Here is a 27432-nt window from a genome sequence, read left to right as displayed (position 1 = left end):
CAGCCATTCTCTTTGTTGAGCCTGTTTGGTGCAGAAGCCATAAATTGTTTGTAACTGTGTTGGTATTTCATATTGGTTGCAAATAGTCATCGATGAGCCTTTCCCCATGTAGAGGGCAGCACTCCTCCAGCCTGAGGGATCTGCAGTTGATGGGGAGCAGGTGGCTTTGGGCAGAGATACGAATGCTCAATTCCAACTTCACAGCAAACTGCTTGCAGGGAAATACAGAAATAATGAGTGAAAGGTGGTGTCTGCTGCACTAATGGGAACTGGGAACTCTCAAGAATTAGCACGGACGCCACTTTCGTCTCCTAATGTGCAAGAATCCAGGATTACAGGAATTTGCCAAACCCAAGCTGCTGCTTAGCCTTGGGATTTTGTTTGTTTGTGCTTTTGCTGTTTGGAAAAAATGTGACATGGAGATGACTTGAAGGAAAAACTTACGGTGAATTCAATAGAATTGTTGGTACACATGGCAAACATGTGAAAACAAGAATATGAATTATGCAGCAATTACTGTCTTAGAAAACTATCTGCAGGCTAAGCCCAGATACTTGTCTCTTTCTTTCACCCAACATTGAAATAGAAATGCGCAGCAGCTTTGTATGAAATAATTCCTGCGATTGTGTTACAGATGTCTGAGTCTGTGCTTGCTCGCTCCCTGGGAGGGAGGTTGGTGCCGCGGCAGTGCTCGCCCAGCTCCAGAGCAAGGGCACGGGGAGAGCTGTGGCTCTGCCCAGGGAATTGGGCAGCACGGAGCTGGGTGCTGGGGCTTCCAGCACGCCCCTTCGCCAAGAAGGGTGAGATTTCTATCCGCAGTCATAAATCTTCATGAAAGAAGAGATTCAGAGTACCTTCTTGTGTAGGGCGTGACTCAAAGCTGAGCAGATCTTCCTTAGATGCCAGATCTTACATTATCCTCAGGCATTTCCGGCACCAAAGTATTTCCAAAGCTTCTATTGCCCATTGAAGAGCTCACACTTCATCAAAGGAGAAAGCTGGAAGGAGTTTCACAGCTGCATTTCGCACACTGAGATCATGGCGAAGGAGTTTGCCTTCTGCAGGGCGGGTAATACATGAGTACACTCTTTCCTCTCCTTAGTGCATACCAAGCCGCTCTTCCTGTTTGGAAGGAAGGGACAGTCATTCCTCACATCTTCCATCCTGAGCACGCTGAGAAGCTCTCCTTCACATGCATTCTCAAACTTTGTCCCCTGTTGAGCCAGGTGAGATAGAAAATAACTTTCTGGAGATTTAGATGCAACATCTTCCAACACAGGGAGCAGAAGCACAATTTATTAGTCGCTAATACATGCGATTTAACACCCCATGTGCAACACAGTCTGTTTTTCTTGGTATTTTTAGTGAGTGTCCTTTCAGAAAAAAAGGAACCTTTTCCAGTCTTAAAATGCAAAAGGCCATTTGTGGCTTCCTAATGCTGTTTACAGACCCTTTTTTGCCGGTGCTGTGCTTGTCAGTAGCTGTATTTATTCATTGCTCACTCTGTGAATTAAAATGTCGAGGCAGCTCCTGACATGCTTCTTCCAGAGCATCCTTTTGGAGTGAATATTTGGTTGCCATAGGGACCAAATCCAAAGGGCACACACCATTCAAGTAAATGCTCCCTGATTAACAACTTGCAGCTTGTCCCTTAAATATTTTAATTATCCATGCATCTTGAAACGTTGTTGAATGTGTTCAGTCTGTTCACTTCAATACCTTATTTTCTCTTAAACTGCCATTACAGCAGCTGTAGAGCTGGATTTTGACCTTGGAGATGGGAGCAAGGTGGGAGACCTTACTGCTTAGAGGAAAATCTGCCGTTTCTTTTCATCCTGACCCTAGATCCTCAGTAAAATGAATGGAAAACTGGTGCTGCTGCCTACCTGCTGATGAAGTGGAGGCAGTTTGGCGACAGGTACCCAGACGGTGCTTTGGAGGAGCGAGGTGCTGCCACTGATGCCGAGCGCTGGCTGGGACCTGCCTGGGGGTGAGCAGGGAGGGCAGCAGGAGGCTGCAGGGTGTGCAGAGCTGCTGCTTGGAAAGGGTTGGCCTCCCCGACAAGGACTGAAACTCAGGCGTTGTTTTCCCAATTGATAAGCGTATTAGCACTAATGTGACAGCAGCTACTGGGCTGTGAGAGCTGGACTTAGCAAATAAATAAGGCAGGATTTCGCTAATTTGTGCATGGTCAGTCACTCTTCTCAGTTCCTGGTTAGGAGAGACAAAGTCACCTTGCAGCAGAACTTTCCATTTTTCCAGCTCCAGCCATTGCCCCGTGTCTGGAAGTTGGTCAGGTTACCACAACGGTTTCTGAACAGCTCTGTTTGCTGCCCTGCCGTGGCTTTCAGCTCTGACTTCCCTGAGCCAGAAAAGCAGCTTTGGCACTTCAAATGCTGATTGCATGTGGTCACAATACATCGTTTTGTGCAGCCTCCTGACATCCAGCAAAGACCACTGTAGACTTAAATCCATTAGAAATGATTACTGCTGAGAGTGTTTTCCTGTAAAACCTAAGTGGCAGAGTTTAGCAGAGAGCCTCCTAAACAAAGTACAGCGTGCTGAAACCCTGGGTCTGGCAGGCACAAAGCACGGGGGATCAGCACGCGGACTCAGGAGGAGGGCTCTTTCCCTTTGAAATCTTGGTTTACACAGGGCTCTGCTCTGCCCTGAGAAGCCAGTTTGAATCCATAAAATCTATCCAGGGACTGAATTCAGATGTGTATGTGAGAGGGTCTGTTGTGCGCCTCTGTGTTTCAGTAAAAAATAATAGGGACGCTAACCCAGAGCACAGAGTTTGATGCATGTGAGTGATCTTTGTTGATCTAGAGCCCGGAGCTGAGCCCCGCTGAGATGTGTGCAGGGTGCTGCATTCTGCACTGCTGTATTTCATGTCGGCACTGCACACCGCGTTCCCAAAGAGATCACAGCACAATCTGATCTTTCTAACTCCAGTTACAATCGCCAGCCTTTAGGGAGGAAGAAAACTGTTCCCTGAGCTTTCTGCCTTTGCTGTGATAGAGAATAGCTAATCTCGCTCCCTCTTTTTTGTAAAAGCTACTTGTGTCTGGCGATTAAAAGCCATGGTGGAAGCCGGGCTGTGAGATCCCAGCAGCACCTGTGTGGGTGTTTTCCTCCTCTCCCCTGGTTTGGTGTGAGCTCTCCGTGGGTATGCTCAGCCTTGTCCAAGGCTGTTTGGGCACATCCACCACAGGGCTGGAGAGGGGAAGAAGCAGAAATGTGATCCCTCGTGTAGATGGAGCCAGTGCCTGCAGCAAGAAGGGTACGCTATGAACTCATCTTGATTAGCTTCCTGGCGTGGGTCCATCACCACTTAATTGGCTGCCAATAGCCTCCCTAATGAAGGATGATGGATGGCGCTCAGGGGCCTGCTTGAAGGGGGGAGCAATCGGAAGCAAGGATGTGTGCAGAAATACGGCTCTCACCTGGAAAGGACGCGGATGCTTAGTGGCACGGTGGCAGTCGGAGAGCCTGAGCACTGATGGTTCCTCTTTCCATTGCATCGGGGCGAGCATCAGTTATCTTCCAAGGCAGAGATGGGAATTTCTGTGACCCTGTGTACGCTTGGCTGCTTAGGGTAATCATCTGCTGTTCCCAGCAGAAATGATCTGGTGTTGGAGAATGTTCTTTCTTGCCTTTTTCTGGTTTTGGTTAGTGAGTGTGCTTTCTCAGCCAGCCACTGATTTAACTTCTCCAGGCTGGAGGGTCTGAAAGGTCATTCTCACTCCTTTGGAACAGTCTCACTGTCAGATTTTACTTTAAATGATTCTTTGGGTGTTTGGAGTTCTCTGATGTCATTTTAAAAAAAATCAAAACCTCCATAAGACTGTGCAGATGAAACAAAATTGTTGTCTTAGCCCACACAGGGTATTATGCAGCCTGGCAGATCCCTTCCTTGTAGCAATAAGAAAAGGATTTGGCATTTAACCTCTTGAAATTAAACCAGAGTGTGAACTTCAATAGTTCAATCTTATCAGGGCTTTGCTAGAATAACAAATTGTGAAAAAATGTAATCATGTCTCCAATGTGACCTTGGCAGATCTGCCTCTGTGATGTGAGAGAGATTAGGTAACTCTAAGCAGATGTCTGTTTATTTTGAAAATAATAGTTATAAAATCTTTTTTTTCCTGGGTTGTTTGCACTGCCTGTGAAAGATACGGTGGAGAGAATTGTGGGCTGCGTGGAGCTCTCTGTAACAAGCCACTCTATTATGCTGAACAGTAATTGCTCTTGGAGGTTTGAGTTATTGATCTATTGGTGGGGGTTCAATTTCAGCGTAAAGACCTGTGTTCATGATTTAATTTGAGTGATTAATAACTCACTTGCAGGCTAGATGGGAATCAATATGGATTTGGAACAGCAAAAGTAGTACATTTTCTCCTATAATGTAGTAGTTGATAGTTGTTTGACTAATTAAAATCATAAGATTACTTGATATATAACAATTCTGTCTCTTTAAAAGCCTAGATCTGGAGCGGAGTATTTGTGCTTGCTTGCTTTCATGTGTTGGAGGGTTTTTTTTGTCTTCCTAATAGCTTATTTATCTTGCTGCTTGTCTATCACTCCGATGAGGTGTACAACATGCCGTCGCACAAAGCAAAAACAGAACAAAACAAGACAAAAACACCTTCAGTAAGTAACTACAAGAAGCTTTAGTAGCATTTTGTGGCCAGGGCAATTGAACAGCCCTTACGTCACTGGTTTTTAGGCAGCCGGCATCTGCTTAGGAGCAGCACTGAAGGGATTTAACCCTGCAGTGTTTGATCCACCATTATAGCCCTAGATTAAAAGCCTATATGAAACTTTCAATCTCATTACAACGCCAGCATCCACAGTAGGTGCTTTAGCTGCAAATCCAGTTTCAGCTTTGCATTGAAACGGTGCCAGAAGCAGCATTGCTAGGAAAATGCAGTGTGACTTACTTTGGGGGGATTTGAATGGTGATCCTCCTTCTTTGTGTGCTGGCCCCAATCCTTGTGTTTGGCACCCATTTTCATTCAGCTCCTGCAGCTTTGGAGTGTCGTCATGCATGCTTACAGCTAACATGCCTGGATAGAGCATGGAAGGCTCCCAAATCTCCAAGAATAAAACATCCCATTAAAGAACCATAAAGCAGCAAATCAGCATCAAGTCTGTAGGTCTTTATGCTGTTACTCTCCTGTTTCTTGGGGAGAGGGTGAAATCTTCATGCGCTGCAAGCTTTCGCAACAAAGGGTCTTATCTGTGGAGCTGGCTAAGGAAAACGTTTAGCATAGGGCTTTTTTTAAACATTTTTGCTTTGTGCAGTCCAGTAAGCTTTCTAGTGGAAGTGCAGATTCCTCCGTGGAGGTGCTGGAGTAAATTCAATCTGGCCAAGTTGAGGTTTTTTAGTTGGGTGAGAAACTGAGCTGTGTGTGTAAGGACCCCTGGGGGGAGAGGTGGGCGCAGAGTGCGGGTGGTGGTCAGGGCATTGTGAAGCTCCTGGGCGCATCACATCGCTGGGGGACGTGGGCAGTCCCTGGAGGGAAGCGGCGTGGGGACTGCCCACGGGAGGTGCCCGTGCAGCTGGAAGAGGAGAAGGGGCTGTCTGTGCTCAGGTGTGCTCCTAGCACGAAAGTCTTGGAGCACGTCAACCCTTCACTCTCTTGAGGCATTGCCTTTGTGTTAAAAATGTGGGATGCTTTCCTTGTCATCACATTATGAAAACGACTTGGAGATACTTCACTTCTAAACTTGGGTGCTCCAGAAAGGAGAGGGGGGAAATAAAAATAAAAGACACACTTGGAAGTTAATTCTGAGGACCAAGCTGACAGCTTTTTGCCACTGTTGCTTTCTTCTAGTTTGAAAAGCTGAAGGCTTGTTACAGCCCCAGCATACAGCAATCTAGCAGGTTAAATGACTTGGGCAACACAGTTTATTAAAACTGGCAAGTGCTCGCTCCAGTTCTCTTCCTGATAGTCAAGGCTGTCTGCGAGAGTAATTGATAGTGGCAGCTGTTCGGAGGGTGTTTCAGATTGCTGCGAGACGATTTGACTTGACAGACAGCTCGGTACAAATGAACGGAGCGGCAGGGGCTGGATGGGGCTGGGTTGTGGAGGAGCTTCCCCCTGCCAGCCGGCCGGGCACCCAGCCCACAGGGACGGAGAGGGGTGCACAAGGACAGACCTCCCCGCGCTGCTCCGAGTTCAGGGCCAGGCAGGAGAGCTGTGCTTACACCCGGCTGGCTCTCTTCTCTGAAGAGGCACTGACATTATTTGGGAGCATCCACCAGAGGCACATTATGTTCTGAGAAGCCCCTGTCACAGAAGGTTTTTGACACAGCCTCACGTATGCAGTAGGCTGCTGTCACAGTGGAAATCCGGCCTTTGCTGCCTAATAATGCTAAAAATGGTTCAGCTACACACCACAGAGCCTTGCAGACAGAGTTTTTGTGTGTGAGTCCCAAGTCTTTTTCTTATCTTGGGCTGATTTGCATTAAAATAGGTGGAGGAGCTTGGTGCCCTATGTCGGATAGCTGCTGTGTGGTAGCTGTTTGCCTCCTCACCCTTGCAAACCCAGCTAATTGTCTAATGCCTTAAACAGTGCTACCTTACTAAAACATAATGAAAAAACAATCCATATAAAAGCAAAATCCAGCTGAGGATAAAGAATTAGCACTTAAATATTGATTTTTCAATTGTAAGCACACTGCCAGCATCAGTGCTATCATTGCCGATGCAAAATGCTTTATTCTCACTTGTGCTTATGTATGTTGGGCACCCACAGTACGTTATGCAGCAGTCTAAAAGCTCAATTAAAAAAAAGGTTTTGCTGAAGTTCATGAAATAAGTTATTTTAGTAGTTTCTTTGTTTTGCCCTACTGCTGTAAAATCGTGCTGTTCTGTACTGGCTCCTAATGCTGATGGTTCAAAACTCATCTCTGGGACTCATCAGCCAGCTCTGAAATACTCAGCTTCTTGCCACATATGTCCCTGTAATTCCTGCGGTGATGCTTTTGCAGCATTTCTTGCTGGAATTATAATATGAAACGGGGTTCATAACAGCCAGCCTGGCTTATGTCTGTTTTCAAAGATGTGTACGGGGTGGAATAGATAGGCTGCAGATGGTGGTGGTTGTGTTTCTTGGGAAATTGCCATTGGTAAAGATGTCATTGATGGATGTGAGAGAGGAATTTCTTTCTCACATCACCCCATCACCCTTGCTGTTTGAATACGAGGGAGACTGCAGAAAGACGTCTGAATGACTCCACTTTCTTTTTTTTTCAAGAGACAAAGGAAAGGCGTGCAAGCAAGATTAGATTATTTCCAATCACATTGTACGTGTGTTGACAGTCCCCTTTCAGCAACAACCAGCAGCTTGCAAAGAGCAAGAGGCAGCGCTGGAAATGCTATTGCCCTAAGTACTGTTTGTATAACACAGTAACTGCTTATTGGAGTCCTCAAAGCAGCCTTTACATGTTTAATCCCTTGCACTTGAGCTACTCTTAATCAGCTTGAAAGCAAATTCCTGTAACAGAAAGGTTTAATTTGTGTCTGGGACTTTCTGTATTGTACTTAGCCTGCAATGCTGTGTACTTACACGCTGGCAAGCATGTCACGCTGTACAGCTGTGCGGATGGGCAGCACTTGTTTATTCCAGTCACAGATTTTAAATCCAGTGAAATTTCATGTTGGGTCCATGCTGATGGTGTTTGAGGTTTTCATGATTCTTTCTGAAAGGTACTTTTTCCAGCAAATTCAGCTGTAGCTGACTTTAGGCTTCTACTTCAACTCTTGTTAGTGGCAGTAGCTAAAGCTCTCTGTGCTTTTAGAAGTAATTAAAAGTTTTCATCTTAACCAGTTAAGCTGGAATGGGACGTAGCCCAAGTCACAGGAAGGCTAGGATTTTGCAACACTACGAATGACGGATTGGTTGATTAAAGAGACTGGAATGGCTAAGCTCAGGCTGGTTTTATTTATTATTTTTTTTTTGTTAGAGCAGTTCCAGTGCTTTCTTCCGTCTCTCGCACCAAGTCATCATTCATCCCAGTGAAATCGAGGCATGTCCCACTGTCTGTTCATTTAAGAAGGCCTCTCAGTGGAAGAAGTCCAAAGTGTTTGGTTAGAAAATAAACAAAGTTGGCATGCTGAAAAGGGGTAGCGCTCCGCATGGTGGAGAATGGCAGATGTGATCCAGCCTTCCCAGAGCAGGGCTGAAACATGAATCATTGCTAATGTCAGATTTCCTGTGAAGGGACGAGCTGAACTGACATGCGTTCAGGTTTAATTAAGGTTGAATTATTGGAGCTGACTGTCAAGTCTTAGGCAAATTGGCTCAGCCTGTTATCATTAAGCATGAAAATGACTCTAGGACTTGGTTAAAACAAACACATTTTTGTCTCTAGAACTTTGTGGTGTGGTCTGGTGGGTCCGTGCTTTTGTCAGGGCAGCTCAGGGTGCTCAGCTCTGTGCTACCTCTGTTCAGAGCAGACGAGGAACCAAAGCACAGAACTTTGTGAAAGAACCTCTGTAAAACCTGACCCAGCTGTGACCGAGAGAATATCCAGTCTCTTTCCTGGGGATGTTTCCATGTGTGACTGGCAGTCAGCCTGGTCGATGGGAGGGAATTTATTCGGGTATATGAGTGTGTAGTTCCCTTAGGAGGGGCATGCAGGAGAAACTGCGAAGCTTGAGATCCTGATCAGAATGGGCAACGCCTCTAGTTAAAATCATGAAAATTAACTTTATAGAGGGAGTTCAGAGGAGAGAACTCAGAAACTTTTATATGAATGGAGAGTAAAGTGTTGGACAGGAGCTTTCTGTGATAGGTATCATGAGAAGGATCTTGTTAAGTACCTAAGAAACCAGGTAATTGCACCCTTCAAATTCATCATTTCTTTCATTTCACAGTTAAAATGACCTTGAAATTGTCAGGTTTCTGGAGACCTCTGAAATACAGGTAGCTAGTGAGTGGGCTTTGGATACAGGCATTGAACAAGCAGGAGTGTTGGTAGAAGAGTATAAAAGGGAGGAAAGAAACCAGGACATCTGCTCCCAGTGGGCATATATACACTCAGAAATAAAACATGTAGAGTATGTCCTTCATGGCATGGCACTCCACAGAGTTAGGAGAAGTGAAGGGCCTTAAGGTTCTGCTGACAGGCACCTTTTGTTTTTGCTAGACTAAAGAGGCACATGCACGAGATGTATTTCCATTTGGGCATCTGCTTTCCAGTTTGTCTAGGTCTGTTCCACCAGAGACTTAGGTGAAACGCCCAGAAGTGAGAACTTCCCCTTCGCCCATGGCAGTTCATGCTCAAGCCAGCCACATGAAGCAGCTTCTCTCTCTTGTGCTGCATCACAGCCATCAGAAGTGGAAACAGCAAAGTCACTGAAACACCTGGCTTTGCCCGCCTTCCTTCCCTTGTGGCTGAGAAGGCTTGGGGATTTCGCTTGCATTCTTATCCGCATTTGCCCATGATTTCACACTACGGCTTTCCTTCCTCAGTGCTCCTGCTTCTGCTCAACATGGCTATGAAAGGAGAGAAGACATTCTCACTCGTGCCTGTAGCATTTCCATGGGGGAAAAAAATGGGTATTTTCATTAGATGTTGAATTGTCCTCAAGAGTGAAACACAAAAGTGTTAGAGTACTGCAGCCTGAGACATGCAAGTTGGCAGCAGAAATCAGTCATGTACCCCTAATGCTAACTAATGCAACCAGGCTGGCTGGTCAATTCAGCCAGCAAGGGAGCCATGAGATTTTGCTTTGAGAAAATTGCAAATGAGAACTAATGCCGAAACCACAGGGAATCGATAGTTGTACATAAAGCTGGTCAAACAGCTGTTTTTAATGTGGGACTTTATTGATTCGTTTTGGATCTAATTGACTTTTTACTCAACTAACTTTTGTGGTGCCAGTGTGTTTTGAATATACACCATTAGTCTACATTGCCTATAATTACACGATATGAAGTTTAACTCTGTAGGAGGAGGCCTGTTGGATGGAAGGAGCTAATAGGCTCTCAGGAAACCTATGGTCAGGAATGAAACCCAATTGCTTTTAATGGGTAGCTCCTGAAAAACAGTGGGATCTGCAGCTGTGCGTACACTGCCTCTAAAATGCAGCGTGTGGACCCCTGGCTTGACGAGTCAATGACAATTTTTCAATTGTAAGTAACAAAATCTAAGGACAATTTATGAACACGGCTGGCATTGTAAAAAATACTAGTGCACAAAAGCAATGAGAATTTAATTTTAGAAATCAATTATCTGTCACCCTAAATAGCATCAGAACCAAGTCTGTTTAGTTATATCTTCACAACCAGGGTACCTGTGATGCATGAACTGGCATTTGAAAAAGAAATCCATTGAAATGAGAGTTGGCCTTATATTTGATGTAGTGTATAATTAGGACCTCAAGACATTGTGTCAAACCTGTAAGGTTGTATAAGGTGCCGGGAAGTACAGGGCTGGTTGTACTTGCTTCCAGCCAAAGCACCGGTGTGTGGAAATGTCTGCTCCTGTTACTCGCAGTCTGAGGCCACGAGCCTTCAGACTTATTCAACTGATGAATATAGTTATCTATATTCATATAGTTATCTTATTCAACTGATAAATGCAGTTATCTATACGCTTCTGTCATTCTCTCTTCGCAGTCTGAAAATATACATGGATGTGGTTATGGATGGGTTGGTTTGCGAAGGGAGCGGCGCAGTGGTGGGAGCAGAGGCAGAGCCAGAAGCAGTGTAGGAAGCTGACTTGCGTCTCACGGCAGGAGAAGCCATCACCACGTGGGCATTTTCTTTATAGAAAGCCAGCTGGTGTTTCACAGGGTCTGGTTCATCGCTGGCCTCTTCTTGTCTAATGGTGGCCCTGAAGTGGCTGAAGCTAAGGCAGCAACAGCTCTGGCTCCGCACAGGCTGTGTTAGCAAACGCCTGGTCAGACCCTCTGCACCACCAGAATTAGCTCCCTGTGTGTGTTGTGTCTTATTTCCACACCTCCTACACCAGGAACTGGCTCTGTCCTTTGATGAGACGGGAACATTTCAAAGGTGGAATTTGTTCGTGAGGGTGTTGGGAGTGTGTTAATGAGTGTAGGTAGCATCTCCTGCATGTCTGCAAGCCAGCTGGATGCAGACAGCCCCCCCAACACGTTCTGGTGGATAATAAAACCACGCGCCCTGACTGGCAGAGCTGTGCGTACATGCAAACACGTGGACAAGCACTGGTTTTGTAAGCTTTTCCTGTGCTTATGGGTGTGTGTGCGCTCAAGTGTACATAGATTGTGTTGAAAATCAGGTGGGAGCTGAATCTTGTTCTTGTTGGTCCTTTTGGGTCTCTTTGGCCTTTTGGATACAGCTCGATCTGAAATATCTATCTTTTCCTCCCTTCTCCCTTTCCTTTCCAGCTTTTAACCCTTTCTTACTGCCATTTTAGCTTAATTCAGAAAAAAAGAAAATATTTGGTGTCACGAAAGGAGTAATCCCATATGGAATTCCCACCATAGGTGCATTTGGCAAGGTCACAGCATTCCGTATAGCTTTGACATACCTTGCACACAGGTATGTGCAGTACTGATGGAGACATGGATTACATGTAGGTCCTCACTGCACCTCTGACTGTATTTTTCAAGCCTTCCCTGTTCCATTCATCCACCCAAACGTGTGACCTAGGAATGGCAATGTCACGGCTTCGCAGCAGAGCTGCCCCATCCCTTGCTACACGAAGATCCCAGGTAGCCTTCTCCTAGAGGCCTGGTAGGCTTGTCATTAATGATTAGTGCTTGGGTCACGGTGCCTCATAGCTGGAGCTGAGCCTAAACACACTGTAGATTACCTGGAAAGACCATTGAAAAAATGAAATGCCTTCATGATCGGGCTTGTGTTCACGAGTTTATTAATGGCCTTAAATCTGACATTGAGCAGGAAATACTGCAGCAGTAACGTGAGACATGTTCACACTCCTACTGTACATAACCTTGGGACTCTGCAGAAGTCACAAAGCTGTGTGTTCTTTGTAGTGTGCATGCATGTAGTGGCAGCTACGTCTTTTACACACATGCTAAGGAGTACTGAACAGCCAGCCAAGGACAGTGGAAGGGCAGACACAGACACACATCCATCCTGTAAGAGCAGTGCTCCCACGATGCTCCCACGAGCTGAGACTTGACTTGGTTTGTACCAGGCATACATTCTACACTGCAGAGAAACAAATGCAGACCTTTCAGCATATGCCTTGTGTTTTTTCTTGTTGCTCCTTAAGGTCCCACCTTGAATGACAAGCCAGAAGCGAAAGCAGCCAATGTCCCAAAGGTGTCTGGGCTAGAGCGGAGCCGGGAACTGAGCACCGACGTGCCCTTCGCCCTGCCCATCCCCAGCCCCCAGCCAGTCGCTGCCGTTGTGACTTCTACTTCCTCAGCGCCCACGTCGAGCGCCAGAGCAAGCCCGCTGTTGAAGAAGGAGCCTGTGATTTCAGCACCAGCACCACCAAGGCTCACGCCTCAGCCGCAGCCTCGGCCACAGTCACAACCTCAACCTCGGCCGCAGTCGCAGCCTCAGCTAATACCTGAGCTTCGGACCCAGCCTCCGAGTCACATCCCTCCACCTCTCAATTACCAAGTGCATCACCAGGTGGCCCACAACGGACTCAATAACATCAGGTAGGGGAAAGGGACACTCGTGTCATCTTTGTGCTACTGCGGGATAGCGCATGTTTCAAAAGGGGTAGAGATGGACAGGATGGGAGCCAAGGGCATTCTTGTCTGGGTAAGAGGCAGATTGTCCAGCAGCGGTGGACAGCTGCATTTGAAACGTGATGGTAAATGCTCCCTTGCTGGGAGAAAGGCATGTGGAACTGTGGGGCAAAGTCCTTTTAGGTCCAGTTTCTACTGGAGTTGAGCGCTGTCTTGTCTGAGGCAGCCAGTTCTTGCCCTAGAAATTTAAGGTAGTTTGAGTTTGAACTCCCTCGTTTTGTACTCAGGAAAGACTTATGTTGAAGTGGGCTGTTTGTTCATGTCTATTCATTATTTTGTTGGTTCACCAGCATCCGAAGCAGGGTAACTATATCAGAAAATGCCATGCCCCTTAGAACAGTATTCCCATGCAGGCTGAGAAATCTGCTTCAGTTTGACATGTTCAGACCTAGCAGGAGGCTTAGCTTTGCTGTTTAAATTGCCTCCATCCAGTAAGTAGAATGGATGAAAATGGTATGGAAAAAGAGTTTCTAGAGAGAAGAGTTTATCCAGTCAAGTGGAACCTGTGCAGTCTTTTTGCTTACACAGAAAACATGCCTCCCAGGGTAGTTAAACAAGGTTAGAAAACTGATTTAAAACATCATATTTGGCTGTGCAAGGGTCAAAGTATGACAGAGGTCTGCCATTACATTTATATTTCATAGTGTCTTGCATACTTAAGATCTGTCTTGGTTGTACCCTGTAAATGCTGCCATAGTATAAATGATAACTAATATTCCAAACTATTTAGGAGATCTCAGAGGTATCTACTGCAACAAACACTGCTGTTGTGGGAATTAAAATAAATAATAATGGCAGTGATAATGCCTTTCACCCCACAAAACTTCGATCACTTGCAACAGAGTAATAATAATAAAAAAGATTTAAAATACAGAACTGTTATGAGAGTAATATATTAACATGGAGTGTGTTTACATGCTTGTGCGGATAGAACAGCACAGTAGGCACAGCAGATAAAACTTGGTCCCCAAGTCACTCACGCTGTGTAGCTCCATCCACCCAGAGTAACAGAACTCAGAGTAACGGCATCAGATGATCACAAGGACGCGCATGGCCCCTGCAAGGTCATCAGAGGCTAAATAAAGGTGCAAAATCCAGCTGCCTCTGGCCTTCATCATTATCTCATAGGTGGCTCTGAGGATTGTAACCTGCCCAATTGTAACCAGAGGAAATGTCACTGCAGAGAGCCAAAGCCCAGTCCCAGTGGAGAAGTTCATTAAGATTTGTTACTCTCTCCACTGCCGTTCAAAAACAAAAACAAAACAACAAAAAATGGGGAGAGATCAGTGTTATATAGTTGTGTTGTTTCTGATAGTGTATTTCTTGCACTGTTCCAGACTCGTGTTGTAACACACTTTCTGTCTCTCTCCCCCCTCTCCCCTATCTTTTTTCTCTGCAGCCGGAGCAGCAGTGCTAGCAGTGCAACAAGCATCAGCCTCCCGAAACACCTCCCCCTCTCTCCCCAGATTCCTCCGCACCATTCCTCCGGCCCGGCCCTGCCCCTCTCCATCTCTAATCTTGCTACCTCGCACTTCTCTCTCAGATCGCAGACCCAACACCAGCACCATCCGGCCATGTTCGCCACCCCACCCACGCTGCCACCTCCACCAGCGTTACCCACCAACAGCCTCGTGATACCAGGTCACCCTGCGGGTAGGTTCCCCTCTTCTTCCAGGGCTGATCTGCCATGCATGCACTGGAGGGTGTTGAGAGATGGGCTGGCTGGTGGGCAGGTAAAATAAAGCAATACAGACACCTCCACGGGCAGTGTGTGCTGGAACTGTGAGAGTGCTCGTGAAACAGGTAGGAGACCTGGACAGGCTTTACCAGTTGAGAGACTGTAGAAACAGAACTGTAGCTTCCTATGAGAAGTCTTCAAAATTACTTTTTCCACAAAAACCTCTTTCAGGGCATGAGCTATTGATTGTGGCATTCCAGTCATCAGATATTTTTTAGATTAGCAAAAGAGTGACGTTTAATTTGCCATTCTCCCCTTTTTCCCCCCACTCTAATGAAAACCACTGCTACTAGAACCGACTTGGAAAAAAAAATGTTTCTAATCAACCCAGAAAGTTGTTTTAATTGAACAAGTGGGAAGCCCCCACACTTATGCCTTGCTTCAATCCTTCGAAAAGCAGCACATCCTGCTGGCAGAGCAGGATCCCGTGGCAGCACAAACTCTGTGTGTCTGTGGGTGCATGGCCTTTCTGTATGAGGCAGAGAGAGCTCAACAACTGACAGCCTCTGCTGTTCAACACTCACTGTCTTTGCATCCTTTTAAAAAGTTTCCTTTGTTCACCCTGGCCCCAGTTCCATTGTCACTTCTGCCCTAAATGCCCTCTTTATAGCTTACCCATTAGCCTACAGCTGTCCCTGGAAGAGACCCTGGCAGCTGGAGACTTCCCTGCAACTTTCACTTGCTGGGGCCTCCTTTTGATCTAGCATTTGATTCTGCAGCTAACTCAGCAGGGATTAAACAGGACAAGCATTTTGGAAAAAAAAAATGCACCCTTCATTTCCTATGAAGCAAGTTAAAGGAATAAGGAGAGGGCAGATTTGCTGCTGAGCTTTCTGATAGCTTTGCATCCCCTTGTTTTTTTCTTTCAGGAACTAAACAATGTGCCATTATTCTGAACTACTTCTTTAAATGAGAGAGAAATGTGAATTGGTCCAAACTGAGCTCTCAGAATGATGATAGACAGAAGTGCTGTGGGTTCCTAGCCAGAAGCAGGACCACATAGGCCAAAGCTGACGGCTTTCACAGGCCCTGGCACTATCTAGAATTTCAGCCACATTGCTGGGAAGCTGTTGGCAGCACTGTGGGAGATCTATTCATTGCTTCCCCTGTTTAAGGCAAAGAACTACTGTGATGGAGACTTTGAAAGAATTGCAAAAGGAAATAGCAATGTGCTCGCTAAAAGCATGATATTGCAGTCACTGAAAGCAAGTATGTTTTCCCCATTAACTTCAGGAGGTGCAAGACCAAGTGACCTATTCACATTCAGCAGCTTGCCAGGAAACACTAACAGTCATGCTTCTACTAAAAGGATTTCTCCTGCAATTGAAGCAGGAGAGGCCTAAGTTAGTGGAGGGAAAGGTCTGGGTGTCTAACCCTACCGACAGTGAAATGACTCTTGTCTGCATTATATGAAAAGCCTGCAAACTGGCACATCATAAAATCGATACAGAGTGCTGCATAGCCAGCAGCTTCTGTTGTCATTCACATAAAAGTTTCTTAAAAGCAAACAATATTGCTGAGGAGCCTTGGAGAGCTAGGATCCAGCTGCCACTAGCAGCATGGTCCTTGTTGTGCTCTTTGAGTGCATGTGTGCTCTCAGTAAAAGCACCAGCTTAGAAAAGCCTAAAAGAGGGTATGGCCCTTTGAAGTCTCCTTTTGTTATCTTTTTATTCCTTCTACTTTGGAGGAAAAAATGTCCTTCCTTTAAAGTTGCTTTGGCACACTTGTCACTGTTACCAAGAAGAAAAGCAGAGCACCAAGTTCTTCCATTCACTGATGGTACAAATTCAGATCTCTGAATAACAAGAATGCACTTCTGGTGCCATTTCTTCCTTTGAAAACCTAAAGTTTATGCAAGTAACTTAGAAGCAACCCTCATGTGGGCTGCTGCCCTCTGTTCAAGGACACCAAGAGCAGCTCCGGTGTATGACACAGAGGAAGCGCTGGTCTTTGTGTGTTTTCTTCTGAATGCGAGGGTACCTAGCAACATTAGTGGAATTGACTTCCTTCTTCCATGCCCACCTCATGTCTGTACACTTAACTGTAGTGTTTGGGCATTCAGAGGTCTGCTCCTAGTTACGTTGTACGTGGCCAGACCCATAAGACAAGGCATTGCTGCTAGGCACAAGAACTTAGTTCTAATTTAACATTGCCCAGAGTGTCTCATAGAATCACAGAATTTTCTAGGTTGGAAGAGGCCTCAAGATCATCGAGTCCAACCTCTAAACCTCTCATGGAGCTGGGTTATTACCCTACAGACCTTACTGTGGAGCAGCTACTCCTCCAAGTGCTACACTGCTTCTCCAAACATCTTCAGGCCTTTTCTTGTCCTGACAGAGGCCAGAGTAGTGGTGCATTGCTATGGGCTGGAGCCAGCTGCAAATCTATCAGTCTGGCTTCAAGTCTCTTAAAGAAATTGGATATCAGAACACTTAAAACTGCCAGCTTGCTTTTATCTCTCCCTCCAGAAAAACATAAAGTGGATTATCTTGATGCTAACAGAAGGATTTGGTTTCTTTAAGTCATGCCAGATTTAAATGCATAAACACACACACGAAATCATATTCATATTCTCTAAAGATGTTAGGTTTTGGTCCTAAGTGTTTTCAGCCTTTTTTTTTTTTTGAGGGGAACCCATTATAGATTCTTTTGGTCTAGTGCCTTAGTCTTTAGTATCACAAGTATATGTACTTTTTGCTCTCCATTTCTCTCCATATGTAAATATTATTATTATACAGATTGTAAAAGTACACAGTACCTGCTCTTAGCAGCACATTATTACTCAAAAAGCAAATGAATTAGGCATCCAAAATTTGCCTTCAGAAGTGACTTTCAATGAGATGAACTCTTCTAAGTGATAGCAGAGACCTTGAAATTCTAGATCAGAGTGCCTGTCTTTGAAGATCTTAACAATGTATTTGCAGAAAGTCATTTAGATATTTCTAGTGTTACTCTAAAAACTTTAAGTGAAAGAAATGCCTGTGGAATATGGAATAACACTTTAAAGTGCATGTGTTCATTTGACCCTTTATATTCAGTGCTGCAGCTTGAAAGGTAGGTTCGTGTAAGCTCAGTAGCGAGTAGGGCAGTCAGGAATGGGCGTGTGCCATCTGCAGCTGGTGACAGTGTCACGGGTTGCTCTCAGCTTACAAAGCATCCAGCATGCTGGATGCTGACCATGATTTGAAGCTCTTAGGCAAAATCACAGATGGATTTAATTGATACCACCAGGCATTTCTGGGCAAGTGGACGTTTGTTCTTATTCTCCTCAGTCACATCATTTCTAAAGTGCTGGTGTCTGCCATTACCCCACGCTACGTTCAGATTGGGTGTAATTTGGTTCTTCTAGAGGAAGCTGCTGAGGAGATGCCACTTGTCGTGTGGTGGAACATCTTGTTCCTGCAGTCTTTGCAACTTTCTTGCAGGTCTTGAGCCAGTTCAGTGTTTCTCCTCTTCCTGCTGACTCCTCCTCTGTATTTTCTCAGAGGAGAAAAGCCCGGAGGCAAGGACCAAGCAGTGACAATTACAGCCTGCTAGAAATTGAGGAAATTGACTGCTTAGTATCTAAGACCTCAAAAATAAACAACTAAATAATTTCGCAAAGAAGGCCTCGGTTTGTAGGATGGACGTTCTGGTGGCTGTTTGCATGTCCTTGGGGCTGAGAAGGGGGAGGGTGGCACGGGGAGGTGTTGGGAAGCAGCCCTCAGGGCAGGGAGCTTCCAGCCACCCAAGCCCATCGCTGCCTCGTAGCCCTTGTCGGACGGTGTGCATGGGTTAGCGTCCCACGCACGCAGGCTTCCGAAGGTTCAAAGCTTCGGAGGACACAGGTCGGCAGGGGTCGGTCCCGGTGGCGGGTGGCGGGGCGGGCGGGCGCGGGGCCGCCCCGGATGCTGTTTTCTGCTGTGATGACTCATGGTGTTCTCTCTTGCCTTTAGATACCAGCCTGTTGATATCATTCAACCAACCAATCATGTATTGCCAGCCTCATTCGGGGATTCTGATTGGTACTTTGTCACAGGCATCTCTCTTACCTCCACCAATGAGTCCTCACGTAGAAAACCACCACAGCATGACCTGCAGAAACAGGGAATGCCAGGTGAATATTGACTCTTTCTCCTCCGTCTTTGTGGTACTCACAGGCCCACGGGCCTCTGTGTCTTTTTTTTTTCTCTCTCTCTCTCCTCTAGATCACGAACTGCTCAGGCAAGAGCTGAACAACCGGTTTTTGGTTCAGAGTTCGGACCGGGCCGCTGCCTCACTTGGCCCGGTGCCGCTGCTGAGAGCGGAGTTTCACCAGCACCAACACACGCATCAGCACCAACACACCCACCAGCACACATTCACTCCTTTTCCATCCAGCTTGCCCCAGACGCCGCTCATGCCGCCCTCTGCACCTCCCATGGTGCGTACCCCAGCCCAAAATGTGAGGATAAGTAGAGCATCTCTGGTCAAACAGCCTAACCCACTCTTGTCAAAAAACAACGAAGCAGCAGCCCTCTTCCTTTCCGCCAGGCGTGTCCCTGCCCCTCCGAGGACGCCCTGGAGAGGCAGGCCCAGCACTCCCCCTTTCCATGCACACCAGGCCTTCAGGTGCCCCCGGGGTGCAGATACTGCGCCCGAGAGACCAACCCGCAGCCCCTGTAGCTCCCCTTTCCGTGTGTCCCTCTGGGTACCTCAGTTCCCCGTCCGCAGGGCCGCGAGCCTTGGCACACCAAAACACACGACCAAGGACACCACAAATTGGTGGCTTCCGGTACAAAACGCGTCCCCACAGCTGCAGCGCCGTCCGTTCTGGGGCAGCGTGCTGGCGTACCCGGAGCTCTCGCCGTAACTCAGCAGCTCTTCTGTTTGATACGAGTGTTGTCCCTCTGCCTCCTAATTCCCTAACCTATATCAATTTTGGCATTTATTATTTGGCTGCCTCAACAAGCACTAATTTGTGCATGGCTGGTTCTTGTGGAAGAGATCCTCCTGGCCATGTAATAAGCTTTAGTCTTCTATTGAGGCTGCTTGTAACACAATGGGGCTTTGCTGCAGCTGTTAAAAAATTGTTAGAGATCTGCTACAAATGGATTTTGTCAGTACTTTAAAATGCACTCTCCCATTTCTGGCAATTACTTTGTTAGGCTGAAAGAACAAGATTCAGCTTTTTTTCCCTCTCAGTTTCACACTGTGTCTAAAATGTAGAAGCAGCCATGTTCTCCTAAGGCTAGCAAAAGCAAGGAATAACAGCAAAAGCAGCCTTTGGAAGGACTACCAAGGACTCAAGGAACATAATGTTTCTCACTTTTCTTTCCCACTGTTGATTGCCTGATGACATTCTTGGGTTGTAATCTGCTTAGCAGTGAGACAATTAAAGTAATATCCTCCACTCAAAATGCAGCCCCAGGTGTTTGCTCAGTGTACTCATGTGTAAACACCTTTTCCTCTTTTCTTGATCTGCGTAAAACAATCCTGAAACTTTTCTCAGAAATCTCCTGTGTTATTTAAGAATCCTGATATCTGATCCTGCCAACAGCTCCCTTCCCTCCCACCCGTGCCCCGTTGATGTCAGCCTTCATAGCAAAAACAGCTTGTAAGGCTCTTTTGTTATATTTCACTCACATCTTCTTATATTCCACTAGATCAGGTCTGCTAATCCCAACACCAGAGAAGAGTGTTGAAATTTACAGCTGCATGTGTTTGGTAATTTATGGTATTTACACTGGAGGGGCCATGGCTCCAGTAATAACTGTAATTAATAAAATTACAAATCTACTCTCCTGCACGTAGAGGAGTGCGAAACAGCAGCTGACTTGCTAAATAAGCAGCTTTTCATGGGGTCCTACAGCTCCCTTTCCCTGCCTCCTTCCCCACTCCCTCCTCCCAGCAGAATGTACATATTGTTCTAAAATGCAACATATATATGATTTGCTTTTGCTTCCAAGGTGGTACAGGACAAATGGTCATGAAAATAAATATGGGGCACAGACTGCACACATGGAGGTGTTAAAACCCCATGCTGGAAAGGCAAAGGTTAACAATCAGTTTTTCTCCAGGGAGCCCTCTCTTTTGCAGAAGAGGGAGAATATAGAGATATTTGTGCATCAAAAGCAAATAAGCCCTTTCCCAAACAATTTTGGCACTTACAGGATCCCAGAAAACAGGGAGGAGGCATTGGTAAAAATTGCGGTCTAATGAAAATGATCCGTGCTCCAGGGGCAGATCCCAGAGCTAGACCTGGAGCTGAACTTGCCTTTCACTGTGCTGCCGATACCAGGACTGTTCTCTTCATAGTGCAGGAACCACACCACATAGTGCCTGCTAACAAGATTCTGCAGCGAGACTCAGCAGCACCCATTGCAACCTGGGGGCTAGTGCCCTTCTCTCCCTGTTAGCTCTGGGAAATCAATCAGCTCCCTGATGAGCAAGTATGGACTAATCAGTCAGTTCTGCTCTGTTAAATGCTGTGAAGATGGGTCATGATGATTTGTCTGTGTTGAAATCCTGATGTGTCTGTTACTGTCGAAAACAAACTCACCTGTTTTCCTTTTTTGTTTTTCTCTTTTCTTTCCAGTTTGACAAGTACGCTCCCAAATTAGACAACCCTTACTTTCGACATTCCAACGTGAGTGCTTATTTTTCTAGGTGGTGTCTTTGTTAATGGTTCTGCTTGCTCTTTTGCTTGTTTTTGATTGATCAGTAGTGTTTTGATTCATTCATTCCTAAAGCTCTTTTTTTTCTGTCTTGATTTACTTATTTTTTAAGGTACAAAATTTTCTTTGAGCTTTTTTTTTTTTTTTTTAATCTTTGTCTACTGCATTTCTGCTGCTGTGGCTCTATATTGCTGTGCCTGGGATGGCAGGGAATGCGCAGAAATTGCTAAATCAGTGGTCATTGCAGTATCTTTGCAGCTGGTGCTTCTCACAGTGCAGCAGCCCAGAGTGCATGGCTCTTTCACAAGATTTTGCTCAGGTCACAGGAGTAAGTCAGACTGGTGGTTTCTTCCTGGTGCTCCCCACTGCTCCAAAGCACAAAAACTCTCTATGTTTTGGGACTTGGAAAACTGCTGTATGTGCTCAGGAGAGGCCTAAGCGAAACTTTACCCAGTCAACTACAAGGTGGTATGCATGTTGCCTTTGGTTAGTGTGCAATACATCATCTTGTGGTTCTTTTTTGCTTTGAGAATGATACCAGGTCACATTTCAAAACAGGATCAATTTGTTTACTACTGTAGAAAAATGCAAAGTTAACCAAAAGTGAGCATAGAAACCAAATTATTCCAATTCCTCCAAGAAGAAAGTTCTGTGCTTCCTGCAACAGTTCCACGAATTGTAAAGGCACACTTCTTCAGCACTATTAAGAAAACTCATCAGATGAGTACATTTCCCAAATTTTGGCTTTGCTTTTAAAAAATGTAAAGCAAATTTAGTGTGTATTTTCACCGTGGCACTTGTCCGATACAGTACTATTTTTGTATGTGCCAGCCTTGGCACCTACCTCCATTATTGTTCAAGTTGTCCTGTGACATAAGCATCTCTTTTTCTTTTGTAGTTCTTTCCAACCTATCCTCCAGCAATGCCTGGAATGCCACCCATGCTTCCACATTCAGGTCCCTTTGGGTCACTTCAGGGAGCATTTCAACCGAAGGTACAGACTTCTTCTTTGAAGGCTTTGTTCTTTTGCTGGGAGAGAAACTGTATTCAGAGTCGTGTCTCTGGTGATTTTGTAGCACATGAGTTAACCAGCGGAAGTGCAACACAGGGTTGGAAGCAATCGCCCCACAGATCTGTGAGCATCCTCTGCACAAAGCGGCCAACACTTTAGCAGAAATTTTCTCTTGGCACTACAGATTGTTCCTTGGAAAAGGATGTAGTGGTTCACTTGGGAGGTCAGCTGAACCTGGAGAAGTATACAGGCAAATGCAATATTTGATTGACATATTTACAGCTAATAATAGACCAATGAGTCCCAAATCATTTTATAAATTTAACAGACTGAGATTGCAAAAGATACACTGTGTTTATTTCCAGAAAGAATGAGAAATTGACTGTACAAGTGTGGGAACAATAGGGAGAGACTGCTATAAATGGGTAGAGCAATTTGAAAGAGCTGAATTTTTATTCCCAGCTCCAACACTGTCTGACCTTGGGCAAGTTGCTTAAATCTTATGTTCCTCAGCTTCCTCATCTATAAAGTTATCTTGCAGTGGGTTTATAAGGGTTGATTAATGCCTGCAAGCTTCTTTGAGATAGTGTTTGAAAGGTGCACTGCAAATGCAACGTATCATTACAACTAGCACTGATTGGCATTTGGAAATGTTGCCATGATAACCACCATTTTCAGTGAATTCTGTGATGTGCACTGTTTTTTTTTCTCCCATACTTGTTCTTATTAACTACTTTAAAATGTACAGAAAGTATTAAATCCCTCCAAACAAGAAAGATCTGTTATATCTATATAGCATTTGTGTGAAAATAGAGCCTTTATTCCACTTGTAAGGCGCCATGTGTTTATCTTCCTTACCTACAGTGGTTTTAGAGATTTCTTATCTTGAACTGCATCTCCATAGAGCCCTTCTGCTGTGTTAGAGGACGTTAAGAACCAGCACCGTAGCCTGTCCTTTTCTGTTGGCAATTGCCTGGTCCTTTCCGTAACCATACCAAGGAGGTCTGTGCGGTGTGCTTTCCTCAGCACTGACAGAGTGGAAGTCAGTAATTAGCAACCGCTGCAAGCAAGGCCTCATGCAATCTTCCCAGTTCATTTCATTTTTTCAGTGGAACCTGGAGTATTTCCTCAGTGCCTGTTGAATCCTTTAGATTATTTATTTCCTGGATAAATGGCAAATAGTGGAGCCTTTAAAATGGCTTTTTTTTTTTTTTTTCTACAGTAGTGCTGCATGTAACGGATACAGACAAGGAAGGATAGCAGTTGCATCTAAGCAGAGGGAGCAAGAGGGACAGAACATAGATAGTCCTTGCTGGGATTGTTGCTAATTGTTGTTAATTGTTGCTGTCCTTGCAAGGAATGCCAGGGGTTCCCTACAGACCCCAAGTTGTCAAGATCAGAGCTTTCCTTCTCAAGAAAAGCTGCACAAATAAAGTGGAAATGGCAAAATTTTGTTTGCATGAAAGTAGGGTTGAGTTTTGCCGTAAGGCCACTGTTAATAAGGAGTTTCTGATACACCAGTAGCATCTTTTGGCTTCCATCCTCACTACAGAGCTTTATAGATAATATCTCGCTGTAAAATGCCAATAGACCAAAGAGATTGCACAACAAGAAAGAAAACGTGAGCACAGACCCCTTACATTTTTAAACAGGACTTAGTGCTGTATTATAACAAGCTTTTAATTCATTTTAATGATAGATACAGAGAACATTTTCTAGCTTGAGTTTAAACAGCACAAGGTCACATTCTGGTGCCATGGTTAATCACTATCATCACTTGATCTCTGGACAGTGCAGTATTTACCTGCAATCTTAACATCCAACAAAGGGGGGTGGGGGGAGAGAGAAGAAAAATGATAGGTTGAAAAGTGAATTTGCCAGTTTGGCACATTATTTTCCAGTTTTCTAGAGGAGGAGTTGAACTGCTGGGCAAAGCCACTGAAGTCTGTTGCGTTGTTACTGCATCACTTTTCCATGCTCTCTCCCTCCCAAGGTGTTTGACTAAAGCCTTCATAAACACTACAGACCCGATGACTTAGTTTTGGCACACTGAATCCTGCACTTCTTGCTTTCCATAGCAGAGGTCTTGGTTCTGTTTTTCCCCTTCCTGTGTCAGTTGCCTACAGCTGTGTGTGTAAATCCACTGCACATAAATCCAGGCTGACGGTAAACTTCTCAGTTAGTTTCCCGAAGGCATTTCTCACAAGCTAAGAACTTGAAAAGGTCAGAAGTATTCGGTTTACTTTGCTGGAGGAAGCTTTCACATCTTTCTCCAGGGGACAAAGGGACAGGATGACACCATGCTGTATTAACATGTTGTGATCTTATAACTCTTGCCTGTATGATAGCCGTAACTTATTTGCCACCTTACATATACCTCAGCTGTCAGACAGGCCCCGAGAGCTCCCATCTGCCTGAGGAACTTGTTGACTTACCTACACGCACACAAGAATCCTCTTTTTAATGAATCTAGAAATTACGTAGTCCTCGACAAATTAAAACCACCCACACACATGATTTTACTCATTCCTCGTACTATTTGAAATCTGCCATAATTTGACCTACAACGTGAGTCCAATAACCGCTTGGGGAATGAGGTTTCACCCCTTTGCACTCAGCTGTGTGGAGGCACCAGATGCAGTTGCTCTGGGAGTGGGAGATGGACGAATTCCAGAGCGAGAAGACGAACGAGTTCTTGGGGATCTTCTAGGACAGGGCAACAGGTGGGATCCGGAGGAGGAGGAGGAACAGGGATTCATTCAATGAGGTGTTTAATTCTTGCTGGAAAATGATGGGATAAACAATGCAAAGCTATAAAAGACCCACAAGCACCTTCTAAGGTTTCTCATTTTGTCTTGTCAAAGCAAATAGATGGGCTGTTGCCTTTGTAAGCATTGTATCATCTCTCCCCGGATGGAAAAGGGGTCACAGTCCAATAGGTGGCATATGGGACTAGGAGTGCTTGAATTGTTCCATTCCTGACTGTGATACTGGCTGCTGCCTGAAACATTGAGGGAATCAATCCACCTCTCTCGTTTCCTCTCCTACTGGCTGCCTGTTTTGTTTTTTTTTCTAAAGAAGAAGCTTTTTGGGGCAACGGACTCTCTCTTCCCATCCACTTGCATACTGCATAGCACAATGGGGTTGGGATTTCAACTGGGGCTTAGGGGTGCTGCCATAATACTGTTACTGCTGCTGAATAATAATCGATGACACAGTGGTTAAATGCTGTTGGCTGTCAGTAAAAGATAACATTTAGCACTAATGTAGCAATATGCGTGTTCAAAGCACAGTATAAACATGGACTAATTAATGCTATTAACATCTGATAGAGATGTTAAATTTAATGCTGGTATAATAGAGTTTTATTCACACTCTGTTCTTGTCTTTCAGACTTCAAACCCTATTGATGTAGCAGGTAGACCAGGCACAGTCCACCATACACTGCTGCAGAAGACTCCAGGGGTAGGCAACAATATATAACCTTCCTTTGGGCTTATCTGGATTTACAGTAAAACACAGTGGTTGCTCATTTAAAAGAGAGAGAGGGCAGCTGATGAGTAAATTGCCTTGTAGACTATGAACATGAAGTCAGGACAGAAGTTTCTTTTTCTGGTGAGACAACAGTAGCATGAATACAAAGGGATGTATTGACTTCTTTAAACAGAGTCAGAGGAAAATGAGGCAGGAAACCCTTTCAAGATCTTTACCTAAAGCATCACTTGGAGAGTAATTTTCTGCACTCTTTTTTATGCATACTTTTATTTCAGAACAATTATAAAGTTCAGAAAAACGTGGGTACTGTTCAGTTGCTGGTATGAAGCTGCTCTGTTTGTCATAAAATTTTGCTGAGTTTGGTGCAAGGAATGAAAGAGAAGTTTTAAGCCTGATTTAAGGTCTTCAGGTTTTCCTTGTCACTGGGGACTTCTCTGGAACATTGCTTTCTAAATGCTTTTACTTGTTCAGAGGAAGGAAATTCCCCACCTTTCTGCATATGGGTAGTTTTAGAAAGACTGATTGTTGTATTTCTGCTTTTTCCATAGGTGTCAGACCCTTACAGGCCTCCAGTAAGAGTAAGTAAGGTTTGTGGGGGATTTTATTTTTATACATATATATATATATATAATATATATTTAAAATATTGTGCATATGTTTTGGAAATCTAACATGTTGGTAGAAAATTTCAAGCTCATCCTTTATTTAAAGCAAAATGTCATAGTTAGCTCTTAGCTGCTTCTGATTAATAACTTTGAGGTTGAATCCCAACCATATTTTGCATCCATTTGTGTGCATTAATAGTTGACAGCATGAAATAAGGGTCACAGAAATTAATGACTATGAGCCTGGACAGATGTTGACAATTGGTCATATTCATGGTGGCTTAGGTCAATGTGTTTTATCTGTGCTTCTGATGTTCCATAAGAACACTATAGTGGGTACTGCAGATCAGCTGAAAAACAGCAACCTATTCAGCTGTGGCACTGCTCATCCCTGGTGATTGCTTGTCAGTACCCTTTTCCTTCCCCAGTGCAAGCATTCATAATAGTTGCTTATGAGTTAGCCTGCAGACCCTGTGCAGCAGGGATGAATGAACAGGGCTCTTTTCAGGAACAGGATGGTTAACTATCAGCTCCTTTCTCTTCAGCAAGTCATACAGTTCTCTGCAGCCATTTATTTCAGTTTATGAAGGAGGGAACACAAGTATGAGAGAGCAAGGCAGAGATCTCAGGTCTCCATGAGATGAGGAAGATATCCCACATTCTTCCTGTTTCTTTCCTTCTTGATTTAAACATCAACAGCTACAGTACAGAAAAAAAAAAAAAAAAGAAAAAAAAAAAAAACATTAATCACCTATTGTGCCATTTCAGTTCTCAGACTTTCTCATTGCTTAGCAGACTGTTTGACAGTAAGGGAAATGAAACATTCTATCTGATGTAGATGACTAACAAATTAATCTAAATTCTTGCACTTTCCATTGCAGAAACCCGGGAAGTGGTGTGCGGTTCATGTACAGATCGCCTGGCAGATCTACCATCACCAGCAAAAGATAAAGGTAATTCAGACAGTTTATGGAACAAAGCCAAGTCTCTTAACTTACATGTTGTATTTTAGTGACTAATGAGGAGGAAACAGTTACTGTTGGTGATCCTTAAGCTTGCCTGCATTGACTAACACTTTCAATCCTTCTGATGTTTGTTCTGTCAACTGTAAAGTTTATCTGAGGGCAAAGGAGTTGGGTTGAAGGGTAGCAAAATGAGCAGGAGATACTAAGTGTACAGACAAAAAGAGAAGAAGAAAGGGAAGCAGATGATAATT

The 27432-nt window shown here is 44.8% G+C and overlaps 1 protein-coding gene across 10 annotated transcripts in view; it reads left to right on the top strand.

Annotated features, from left to right (window-relative positions):
• Positions 1-27432, top strand: part of FBRSL1 (fibrosin like 1) — a 513621-nt gene that overhangs the window by 474526 nt on the left and 11663 nt on the right. For 3 of the 10 annotated variants that reach the window (XM_032198844.1, XM_032198846.1, XM_032198841.1), the window contains 8 exons: positions 12242-12638; positions 14131-14384; positions 18657-18892; positions 21026-21076; positions 22003-22098; positions 25510-25581; positions 26160-26198; positions 27098-27169. In XM_032198844.1, coding sequence (XP_032054735.1) covers positions 12242-12638; positions 14131-14384; positions 18657-18892; positions 21026-21076; positions 22003-22098; positions 25510-25581; positions 26160-26198; positions 27098-27169 — 1217 coding nt within the window. Of the gene's footprint in view, positions 1-12241; positions 12639-14130; positions 14385-18404; positions 18566-18656; positions 18893-21025; positions 21077-22002; positions 22099-25509; positions 25582-26159; positions 26199-27097; positions 27170-27432 lie in introns of all 10 variants that reach the window. The other 7 variants (XM_032198851.1, XM_032198843.1, XM_032198850.1 and 4 more) reach the window with 6 other exon arrangements.

The sequence above is a fragment of the Aythya fuligula genome, chromosome 17 (genome assembly GCF_009819795.1).
Source record: "Aythya fuligula isolate bAytFul2 chromosome 17, bAytFul2.pri, whole genome shotgun sequence".
In the NCBI taxonomy this organism is placed as follows: domain Eukaryota; kingdom Metazoa; phylum Chordata; class Aves; order Anseriformes; family Anatidae; genus Aythya; species Aythya fuligula.
This window is presented reverse-complemented; position numbering and strand designations above follow the sequence as displayed.